Source organism: Tupaia chinensis, unplaced genomic scaffold (genome assembly GCF_000334495.1).
Source record: "Tupaia chinensis unplaced genomic scaffold, TupChi_1.0 Scaffold000659_1, whole genome shotgun sequence".
NCBI lineage: Eukaryota > Metazoa > Chordata > Mammalia > Scandentia > Tupaiidae > Tupaia > Tupaia belangeri.
Window position 1 is genome coordinate 281,388 of NW_006160181.1, and position 11,696 is coordinate 293,083.

The 11,696-nt window shown below is 42.0% G+C and overlaps 1 protein-coding gene across 1 annotated transcript in view; it reads left to right on the top strand.

Annotated features, from left to right (window-relative positions):
• NUP210L (nucleoporin 210 like) overlaps positions 1–11,696 on the top strand; it is a 169,517-nt gene that overhangs the window by 34,735 nt on the left and 123,086 nt on the right. Inside the window, exons 9-11 of the mRNA XM_006159801.2 lie at positions 3,539–3,645; positions 4,774–4,914; positions 11,385–11,522. Coding sequence (XP_006159863.1) covers positions 3,539–3,645; positions 4,774–4,914; positions 11,385–11,522 — 386 coding nt within the window. The remainder of the gene's footprint in view (positions 1–3,538; positions 3,646–4,773; positions 4,915–11,384; positions 11,523–11,696) is intronic.

The following is an 11,696-nucleotide window of genomic DNA, read 5'->3' on the forward strand; positions in this document are numbered from 1 at the left end:
GAGGGAAAGTGAGAAATCACTCAATAGGGGGGATGTCCATGCCACAATTCCTCCTCCTCCATTCTCCTCTCAGGATTTGGGGCATACACAGACACACATACACACACACCTGGCTTGCTCTTCCAGGCTACAGGGTCCAAGATTGAACCACGGAGTCGGCCATGTGGGAAACAATGCTTTAACCACCATGCCACCTGCTGGTCCAAGGATTTTGGGGTATTTTTGATAATAGTTTTTAATGAAATTAAATAGTTTAAATGATTTTACTAAAATGAGTCTGTTAAAAACTAGTCTTGGGACCAGCAGATGGTATAATGGTTACATCACTATACTCCCACATAGTCAACTGCAACTCAAGTCCCGGACCTAACAGCTTAAACTCACACCGGGCACGTGTGGGTATGTGCCCAAAATCCCAAGAGGAGAATGGAAAAGAAGGGAATGCAATCTGGCCACCTCCCCAGGGCGTTATTTTTCACTTCCTCTCTCTCTCTGTCTCTCTGGCAAATACACTTGCCGTATAACAGAAATTTGTTAAAAAAAAAAAGAAAATACTAAAGTCTTGAGCTGACTCTGTGGCCTGATCATTAAGGCAGCTGGATCCGTGACCTGGTGCATGTGTGTACAGGCCCAAAATACCAAAAGTCAGGAGAAATGGAGGAAAAGAGATTGTAGTATGACTATTTCCCATGGTGGGTGCTTTTTCCTCTTCCTCCCTTTCTCTGTCTCTCTGTCTCTGTTGAGCACACATGCCCACTAGCAAAACAAAACAAAAAATGTTTGTTCAACATTAACTTTTTTTTTTTTTTGAGAGAGTGATTTTTGCTATAGAGAACATGTACTTGTCAGGGGATAGCCATGCCACAAACACTTCTCGTCCAGTCTCCTCTCAGGATTTTGGGGATATATGCATATGCACCCAGCATGAGTTTCAAGCCACCAGGTCCAGGACTCGAACTGCGGGACTGTGTGAGAGTCCAGTGATGTAACCATTACACCATCTGCTGGTCCCTTAACCTTCATTTTTAAGATAACTACAAATTCAATCTTACTTGATCATGTTGTCTTACATTGTCTGCTCTGGTTAAGTGCTGTCTGTAAAAGTGAAGCATCCTGGGACCAAACAGATGGAGTAATGGTTATGTTGCTGGACTCCCGCATGACCAACCACAGTTTGAGTCCTGGACCTGGTGGCTTGCTTTCTCCCTTTACTTCCTTCCCTTCCTCTCTCCTTCTCTCTCTCTCTATATATCCCTCTCTGGTCACATTAAAATAAATAAATAAATAAGGTTAAATAGAATAATTATTAAAGAAAAATTAAAAAAAAGAGTGAAGCATCCTGAAACAGATCGTGAAAAAAATATGAAAATCAATGCAATACAGGGGCCAGCAGGTGAAGTAGTCGTTAAGGCACTGAACTCCCACATGGTCAACTGCAGTTCAAGTCCCAGACTAGCAGCTTGCAAATCACACCTGGCATATGTGGTGCGTGCCCAAGATCCCAAGAGGAGAATGGAGGTGGGACCAGCTGTTGGTGTAATGGCTATGTCGCTGGACTCCAATGTAGTCAACCACGGTTTGAGTCCCAGACCCGGTGGCTTAAACTCACGCTGGGCGTGTGTGCATGCATGCCCAAGATCCCGAGAGGAGAATGGAGGAGAAGGGATTGCAGCGTGGCCATCCCACCTGGGGGTGATTTCTTGCTTTCTGTCTCTCTCTATTTCCGGCGAGCACATGCGCCCTGTAGCAAAAACCTCCCCAAAAAAAGAGAATGGAAGAAGGGATTACGACATGACCATTTCCTCCAGAGGAAGGGGGGTGGTTTCTCACTTTCCTTCTCTCTGTCTCTCTCCAGGAACACATGAACCCTATGGCAAAGACCTAAAACAAACAAACAAAAACAAAGTAATACAATCTTTGTTTTAGGAAAAGAGACTTTATATAAGGAAAAGAGAATTTTAATCTTCTCAGGCTATGTGAAACAATAAGTATGACAGAAAAAAGCTGAAACATTGCCTCACCTATTAAGAATGAGCTACAATTGTGGTTTGTTCTTATCTCCAGATATAGTGAGAGTGTTTCTTTATACCCAAGATGAACTAAGTTAAATCAAGACTTTTTTGGGGAAAAAAATATTTTTGGAACCCTAAGTTATTACACAGTTTGAGAAAAGGAACTAAAAGAGGTCTACTTTAGAAACCATCTCCACCTCTTAGCAAGTTTTGCTCTTTTTTTTTTTTTTTTGAGAGGTTTTTGCTATAGGGCGCGTGCGCTCACCAGACAGAGAAAGACAGAGAGATAGAAAGCGAGAAATCACCCCCCAGGGGGGATGGCCACGCCGCAATCCCTTCTCCTCCATTCTCCTCTCAGGATCTTGGGCACGCATGCACACGCGACTGGCGTGAGTTTAAGCCACCGGGTCCGGGACTCGAACTGCAGTCTACTACGTGGGAGTTCAGCAACATAGCCATTACGCTAACTGCTGGTCCCAGCAAGTTTTGCTCTTGAATAGCTTTTTAAAATTTGTATTTTCTTTCAGAATATTTTTTTATTTTTAAAGAATTAATTATTTAACTTTATTTATTCATTTGTTTATTTCAATTTGACCAGAGAGGGACAGAGAGAGAGAGAAAGTGAGAAAGCAAGCCACCAGATTCAGGATTCGAACTGTGGTCGGCCATGTGGGAATCCAGAGCCTTTAACCACCACACCCCCTGCCAGCCCCTAGAATTCTTTTTAAAAAATTATTTAACTTTATTTTTATTTATTTATTTTATTTGAACAGAAAGAGACAGAGAGAGAAAGGGAAAGTGAAAAAGCAAGCCACCAGGTCCAAGACTTGAACTACAATGGCTATGTGGGAATCTAGTGTCACCACATCACCTACTGGCCCCTACATTTGTATTTTTTAATTCATTGTAGAAAAATGTTGGGGGCTAGCCCATGGTGTGGTAGTTAAGGTGGCTGGATCTCACATGGTTGACTGCACAGTTTGAGTCCTGGACTGACAGCTTGAAAAACATGCCAGGCGTGTGTGTGTGTGTGTGTGTGTGTGTGTGTGTGTGTGTGAATCTAAAATCTTAGGAAAATGGAAAAGGGATTGTGGCATGGCCATATCCCCTAGGGAGTGCTTTTTCATTTTCTCTCTCTGTCTCTGTCTGGTGAGCATGTACACCCTATAGCAAATTTTAAAAAGAAAAAGAAAGAAGGGACCAGCAGTTAACGTAATGGCTATGTCGCTGGACTCCCATGTAGTTGACCACGGTTCTAGTTCCGGACCCAGTGGCTTAAAGTCACGCGGCTTAAACTCACGCCAGGTGCGTGTGCGTGTGTGCCCAAGATCCCGAGAGAATGGAGGAGAAGGGATTGCAGCGTGGCCATCCCCCGGGGGGTGATTTCTCGCTTTCTGTCTCTCTGTCTCTCTGTCTTTCTGGCGAGCGCACGTGCCCTATAGCAAAAACTTCTCCAAAAAGAAAAAAAAAGAAAAAGGAAAATGCTGGTCTCTTTTTGATATTTTTATTTCTTGATTTGTATATAGGTTTCACCATCCGACCTGGAGACCGATGGAGTCTAGAGGTGGGACAAACGTATGCCATTACAGTGGAAATATTTGATAAAAGTAGCACGAAGGTCTATATTTCAGATGTGAGTGCTTCATTTTGTTTTGTTTTGTTTTGGTATCTTTTGTATTCTAGCTCCTTGTGTGGATAACTCTTTTTTTTTTAAACACACACACGCACGCACACACACACAATTATTTATTTAATTTTATTTATTATTATTATTATTCAATTTAACCAGAGAGAGATGAAGAGAAAGAAAGCCACCATGCCCAGGACTCGAACTGTGGTTAGCTACCATGCCACCTGCTGGCCCCTGTGTGGATAACTCTGACTGAACCATATTCTTTTTTTTTTTTTTTGAGAGTTTTTTGCTATAGGGTGCGTGCGCTCACCCGACAGGCAGAGAGAGACAGAGAGACAGAAAGCGAGAAATCACCCTCCAAGGGGGATGGCCACACCGCAATCCCTTCTCCTCCGTTCTCCTCTCGGGATCTTGGGCATACACGCACATGTGCCCGGCATGAGTCTCAAGCCACTGGGTCCGGGACGTGAACCGCGGTCGACTACGTGGGAGTCCAGCGACATAGCCATTATGCTAACTGCTGGTCCCAACTGAACCATATTCTGACTAGAGAACCCACTGGTTTTTTTTGCTTCCAGATTTTGCCTTTGGAAATGCAAGTTGCTACTTTTTATTATTGTTACTAAATAGTTCTATCTTTGTGAAATGCTGAACCAGAAGTAAAATATGTATTTTTGTAGCAGTATAGAAAGGAGTTGAAGAGAGCATCCCTGATAACACTGGGTCCTCTCTCTACAACTGCACCTCAGGGATGTTTACCGCAGTTTTGCAGTGGTGAGACTCACAGTGTGAACCTCAGATATGCTGTGTTGCTCTCACTCTCCAGAGTCTCTCCTGCCCCCCTACCCCTGTCAATTTGTGGCATGGCATAAATTATACTAATTTTTACTTAAACTTTGGCTGTTTCTATTTCTGATTCTTGCCATTAATGGATCTTTCAAAAACCAGTACCTTGTTAAATTGTATTTTTCCAACTTAGGATTTCCATGATGGAGAGCAAAAGTTTTGTTTTTATTTCTCTATGCCTTGAATGCATAGCCACAGTTAGACATACATGCTTTGGGGTTAAGATGGCTTTAGGAAAAGAACGTACCTTCAGATTTATGTTGCTGTTGGGCTGATTTGCAGAACCTCAGGATCACATACAGCTTTGTAAAGGAGTACTTTGAAGAGCAACTGACTACCGTGAATGGATCTTACCATGTGGTAAAGGCCCTGAAAGATGGTGTTGTGGTGATAAACGCATCCTTGATGTCTGTCATTCACCAGGTAGGAATGAAATGGATGGTCTTTGTGTCCTAAGAACATTGAAGAAGCTTGGCCGACTTGATTTATAAGCAGGTACAGGGCATATACCATCTTTATTTTCCACAAAAATAAACTGATAAATAGCAGTTTATACCTCTACAAATTTTCCTTTTTTTTTTTTTTTTTCTTTTAAGGTTTTTGCCATAGGGCTCCTGTGCTTCCCAGACAGAATCAGAGATGGTGAGATAAAGTGAGGAATCACCCCCCTGGGAATGGCCACAACACAATCTTTCTCCATTCTTCTCCTGGGATTTTGGGTATGCGTGCACACGAGCCTGGTATGATTTTCAAGCTGTCAGGTCTGGGACTCAAACCACAGCCTTGTGAAAGTCCAGTGCCTTAACCACCACACCACTTGCTGGCCCCACTCCCTATACATTTTCTGTTCCAATCTTTGTTACTGCACATATCTGTCTGCGTTCGTGGTCGCTGTGTGTATATCACTTGAGGCTTCTTTAAAAACTATTTCATATGAGGGCAGCAGATGGCATAACGGTTACATCACTGCACTCCCACAGGGCCGACTAGTCCCAAGTCCTGGACCTAGTGGCTTGAAACTCACACTGGGCATGTGTGCGTGCATGCCCAAGATGCCAGGAGGAGAATGGAAGAGAAGGGGTTGCGGCATGGCCATGCCCCTGGGAGATGATTTCTCACTTTCCCTCTCACTGTCTCTGTCTCTCTCTCTTTCCAATGAGCCCACCTGCCTTAAGGCAAAAACCTCTTTAAGAAATTATTTTATATAGAAATTTCTATGAGTTATCAGGTCCACATAGGATACTTTTTTTAAGCAATTATTTTATTTCATCATTATTATTTTTTTAATTTGACCAGAGAGAGACACAGAGAGAAAGAGGGAAAGTGAGAAAGCAACTCACCAGTTCCAGACTCTCTGTTCACCTAGCCATGTGAGAGTCCAGCTCCCCAACCACCATGCCACCTGCCAGCCTTCATAAGATACTTTTTATTCTAAAAAATCCAAAGGGTTACCGTACCAATTTGTTCAGCTATGCTCAAGCATAGAATTTTTGCATTATTTTTAATTTCCTACTAGTATAAATGGTACAACTAAATAAATATATTTGTACATTTTTCTCTTTTATTCAATTTCCAAATGACATAATACAGAAATAGAGTTACTACTGGACAAAGGAACAAGGAATTAATCTGTTGTTTTTTTTTTTAAGATTTTTAACTTAATTTTATTCATTGTCATTATTTTATTTATTTATTTATTTTTATTTTATTGAAGTTGATCAGAGAGAGAGAGAAAGAAAGTGAGAAACCAAGCTGCCAGGTCCAGGACTGGAACCACAGTCAGCCATGTGTGGAGTCCAGCTGTCTTAAATACCACACGACCTGCCGGCCTGGGAATTAATGTGTTTCTAACGCCCCCAAAATATTATAAATAAGTAAGAATATCTTCTTTTTTTTTTTTTCTATTTGCCAGATGGCACGTGTGCTTACCAGAGAGAGTGAGTGAAGGAAAGTGAGAAAGCACTCCCACAGGAGATGGTCACTGCATAATCTCTTCTCCATTTCTCTTCGCTTTCGGGATTTGGGCACACATGCCTGGAGTGTTTCGCTAGCTGCCGGATATGCAACTCATATTACAGAGTTCCAGCCACCCTATCCACTAAGCCACCTGGCTAGCTTGATATTCTGATTTTTTTTTTTTTTTTGGAGAGGTTTTTCACTATAGGGCGCGTGTGCTCTCCAGACAGACAGAGAGAGACATAGAGACAGAAAGCGAGAAATCACCCCCCAGGGGGGATGGTCACGCCGCAATCCCTTCTCCTCCATTCTCCTCTCAGGATCTTGGGCACGCACGCACACGCACCTGGCGTGAGTTTTAAGCCACCGGGTCCGGGACGTGAACTGCGGTCGACTACGTGGGAGTCCAGCAACATAGCCATTACGCTAACTGCTGGTTCCCTATTTATTATTATTTTTAAACATTTGACCAGAGAGAGAGAAAGGGAAAGTAAGAAAGCAAGCCAGCAGGTCCAGGACTCTAACAGAAGTCGACCATGTCAGAGTCCAATGCCTTAGCCACCATGCCATCTGCTGGCCACCATTCCATTTATTTTAAGGTAAAGTTTGAGTTTCTTTTTCTTTTTAAATGTTTATTTATTTATCTATTTATTTGTTGTGATTTTCATGTCACTGGGTCAGGAACTCAAACTGTGGCTGACCATGTGGTAATCCAGCAGCTTAAACACCACACCACCTTCTAGCCCCAAGTTTGAGTTTTTAAAAATATATTTTTAGAATCCTCTATGCCTGAGATCACAAACTGATAGCCTGAAGGTTATCTCAGTTTATCTTTTGGCATGTAAGTTTTTTTTAACCAGGAAATTTCAAATAAAACCCAAGATTTCTGATCTTTTAGAAAAAATGAAGACCTGACAAGTATCTTAAACAAATAGTGGCTGCACCATTTAATCTATACTTTCCTGTCTGTGATGGCTTCTACCATTCCCTACTCTTTTTTTTTTCTTTTTTAATTTATTTTTCCTCCATCTCTTTTTCTTTGTCTCTCTCTGATTGAGTGCACATGCCCTCTGGCAACTAACTAAATAACTAAACTGAAAGACTGAGTCAGCCTTTATCATAGTGATTAAGTGTTGTTGTGTGTTGGGAGACAGATCCCACAGGGCCAACTGCAGTGTGAATCTCAGCCCTGGAGACCTGAAAAATATATTAGAGGCATATGCATAAGAGCTCAAAATTCTGGTAAGACAGAAAAACAGAGGAAAGAGATTTCAATGGGGATCTCTCTGATGAGTCCATGTGCACTCTGGCAATTAAAAAATTATTATTTTACCTAATTTTATTATTTTTAAATTTGACCAGAGAGAGATAAAGAGAAAGCAAGAAAGCAAGCCACCAGGGACTCGAACCACGGTCAGCCATGTGGGAGTCCAGCACCTTAACCACCATGCCATTCTACCTGCTGGCCACCCTCTAGCAATTAAAAAAGGAAAGAAAGAAAGAAAGTCTTATTTTCAGTGTGATTCTACTTCCATAAGAAAGTGAGGGGACCAGCAGTTGGCGTAATGTCTATGTTGCTGGACTCCCATGTAGTTGACCGCGTGTGTGTGTGTGTGCCCAAGATGCTGAAAAAAGAATGGAGGAGAAGGGATTGTGGCGTGGCTCTCCCCCCGGGGGGTGATTTCTTGCTTTCTGTCTCTCTTTCTGGTGAGCACACACACTGTATTGCAAAAACCTCTTCAAAAAAAAAAAAAAAGAAAGAAAGAAAGAACGAAAGAAAGATAGAAAGAAAGAAAGTGAGAAGACGTGGACCAGCAGATGGCATGGTGGTTAAGGCACTGGATGGACACTCCCATATGGCCAACCACGGTTCAAGTCCTGGACCTGGTGGCTTCTTTCTCCCTCTCCCCCCCACCCTCGGCCAGTCAAATTAAAATAAATGAATGAATAAATAAAATTAAATAAATAATTCTAAAAAAAAAAAAGAAAAAGACAAAGAAAAGAAAGTGAGAAGAGGAACTAGCCAATGACCTGGTGGTCAAGGTGACTGAATGTCACATGGTCAACTGCATGGTTCAAGTCCTGGACCCAGTAGCTTGAAAAACACGCCAGATGTGTGTGTGTGTGTGTGTGTGTGTGTGTGTGTGTGTGTGTGTGCCCAAAATCCCAAGAGGAAAATGAAGAGAGGGAATTGTGGCAAAGCCATCTCCTCTAGGGGGTGCTTTCTCACTTTCTCTCTCTGTTGCTCTCTTTGTTTCTCTCTGGTGAGCATACATTCTTTAGCAAAACTAAAAATAAATTTTAAAAATGTTAGCTATTAAAAAGGAAGTGAGGGGCCTGCAAGTGGCATGGTGGTTGAGGGCACTGAACTCCCACATGGCCGACCACAGTTCAAATCCCAGACCTAGCAGCTGGCTTTCACTCCCTCTCTTCCTCTCTCACTCTGTCCCTCTCCAGTCAAATTAAAATAAACAAACAAACAAACAAATAAATAAAGTTAAATAAAATAATTCTTAAGCAAAAAAAAAAAAAAGTGAGGGAGCCAGCAGGTAGTAGGTGGTAAAGGCTCTGGACTCCCACATGGCCAACCATGGTTTGAGTCTCAGACGTAGAGACCTGATTACCTACTTTCCCTTTCTCTTTCTATCTGTCTCTCTCTGGCCAAATTAAATAATGATGATGATAAGCAATAAAATAATAGAATTGTTTTTTAAAAAAAGAAAATGAGGATAAAATTAGGGTCATCACTGGAAGGACACTGTAAGGACATAAAAGGACTTTTAGGGGCCGGCAGGTGGTGTGGTGGTTAAGGGCGCTGGACTCCTATATAACTGACTGCAGTTCAAGTCCCAGACATAGTGGCTTGCTTTCTCACTTCCCCTCTGTCTCTTTCTCTCTCTGTCCCTTTCTGATCAAATTAAAACAAACAAACAAACAAACAAATAAAGTTAAATAAAATAGTTCTATTTAAAAAAGAACTTTTAAAAAAACAGATAGATGACGGATGATAAATTGATTAATCGATTTTGCCTTTAAAGAGAAAATGTTAGTGTAACTGAATGTGAAGACTTCATTTTACTTGTATATATTTCCCAGCAATATGTTTATTTTCAAGTATGAAGGAAATGTCTTACCCCACAACCTTTATATATTCTCTTTCTTTTCTTCTGAGTAGGTTGTAATATCCCTTTTCCTTAAACTTTATGAACTTTACTGATGAATGTCCAGAGGTCTTTTTGAAACTATGATTTCCCATATACCCTTCAAATGCTGGTAAAACTCTTCTCAGGAAATTTTAAACTATTTTCCTTGTTTGTTTGTTTGTTTTAAAAGAGATTTTTGCTGGGAACCAGCAGTTGGTGTAATGGCTATGTTGCTGGACTCCCACGTAGTTGACCACAGTTCGCATCCCGGACCCGGTGGCTTAAAACTCACGCCGGGCGTGTGTGCGTGCGTGCCCAAGATCCCGAGAGGAGAATGGAGGAGAAGGGATTGCGGCGTGACCAATCCCCCCTGGGGGGTGATTTCTCGCTTTCTGTCTCTATGTCTCTCTCTGTCTGTCTGGAGAGCGCACGCGCCCTATAGGGAAAATCTCTCCAAAAAAAAAGAAAACAAAAAGAGATTTTTGCTAAAGGGCACGTGTGCTCACTGGAGAGGCAGAGATAGAGAGACAGAGAGAAATCAACCCCCAGGGGGAATGACCATGCCGCAATTCTTTCTCCTCCATTCTCCTCCTGGGATTTTGGGTACACATCCACATGCTCCTGGCATGAGTTTTAAGTCGCCAGGTCCAGGACTGCGGTCAACTACGTGGTAGTCTAGCGACATAACTATTATGCCATCTACTAGTTCCCTGTTTTCCCTGTTTATGATACTTAGTTTAGGTCTAGCAAAATTTCTTTTGTTATTATTGAATCAGTAGCTCTGCTTCTTTAATCAATAGACTATTTCTTTTTAGGGGATCAGTAGATGGCGTAGCAGTAAAAAGTCACTGGACTCCCACATGGCTGACTATGATTTGAGTCCCTGACCCAGTGGCTTGAAACTCACATTGGGTGTGCATGTGTTTCCAAGATCCCAGGAAGAGAAGGGAGGGGAAGGGATTGTGGCATCACCATCCTCCCTGGGGTGTAAGAGGATGATTTCTCACTTTCTGTCCTACTTTTTCTGTCTTTCTCCCACCCCCCACCCCGCATGTGCACACACCCTTAGGCAAAAACCTCTACCCCCCAAAAAAAGAAAAAAAAAAGATTAATTCCATTCTCTCTCTCTCTCTTTTAAGTTTTGCTATAGGACAGGTGCACTTGCCAGAGAGAAAAGAGAGAGGGAACGTGAGAAATCACCCCCCTGGGGATATGGCCCACTGTAGTCCCTTCTCCTCCATTCTCCTCTCAGGAGTTTAGGCACACATGAACATGCACCTGGCATGATTTTCAAGCCACTTGGTTTGGGACTCAAATTACAAGTTGGCCATGTGGGATCTAGCTATCCTAACCACCACACCACCAGCTGGCCCAGGAATACTTATTTCTTTATTGATTTTATATAGAGAAGCCAGTCGAGTACTTCATAAGCACACCATTTTGCTGATGTTTTGTGTATATAAATGTGTACTGTGGGACCAGCAGTTGGCGTAATGGCTATGTTGCTGGACTCCCATGTAGTCGACCATGGTTCGAGTCCTGGACCTGGTAGCTTAAACTCATGCCAGGCGCGTGTGCGTGTGTGCCCAAGATCCCAAAAGGAGAACAGAGGAGAAGGGATTGTGGCATGGCCATCCCCCCTGGGGGGTGATTTCTCACTTTCTGTCTCTCTGTCTCTCTCTGTCTTTCTGGTGAGCGCATGTGCCCTACAGCAAAAACCTCTCTAAAAAAAAGTGTGTTGTAAGTACAGTCCTTAAAAGGACCTATTTTGTCCCTTCTTTCTCACCCTTACAGAATAAAAATATTCAGCCTTTAAAATGTCTAATCAAACACCAGCAAGAAGTAAAGATTTATTTTCCCATCAAGCTTACACCCAACTTTCTGGCCTTTCCTCATCATCCTATAGGAGAGTTATATCGTTATAAAGTACAGGTATGGTGTCCTATAATATAAGAATTTACAAAGAGATAGTTTCTCTGATAGCTTAGTTTATTGAAATCTGATTAATATAAAATTTTGTGTCTTCCCAATCCTGATAGTATAACTCTATTTTTGGCGATGCCTTTCTTTTTCTTTTCTTCTTCTTTTTTTTTTTTTTTTTTTTTA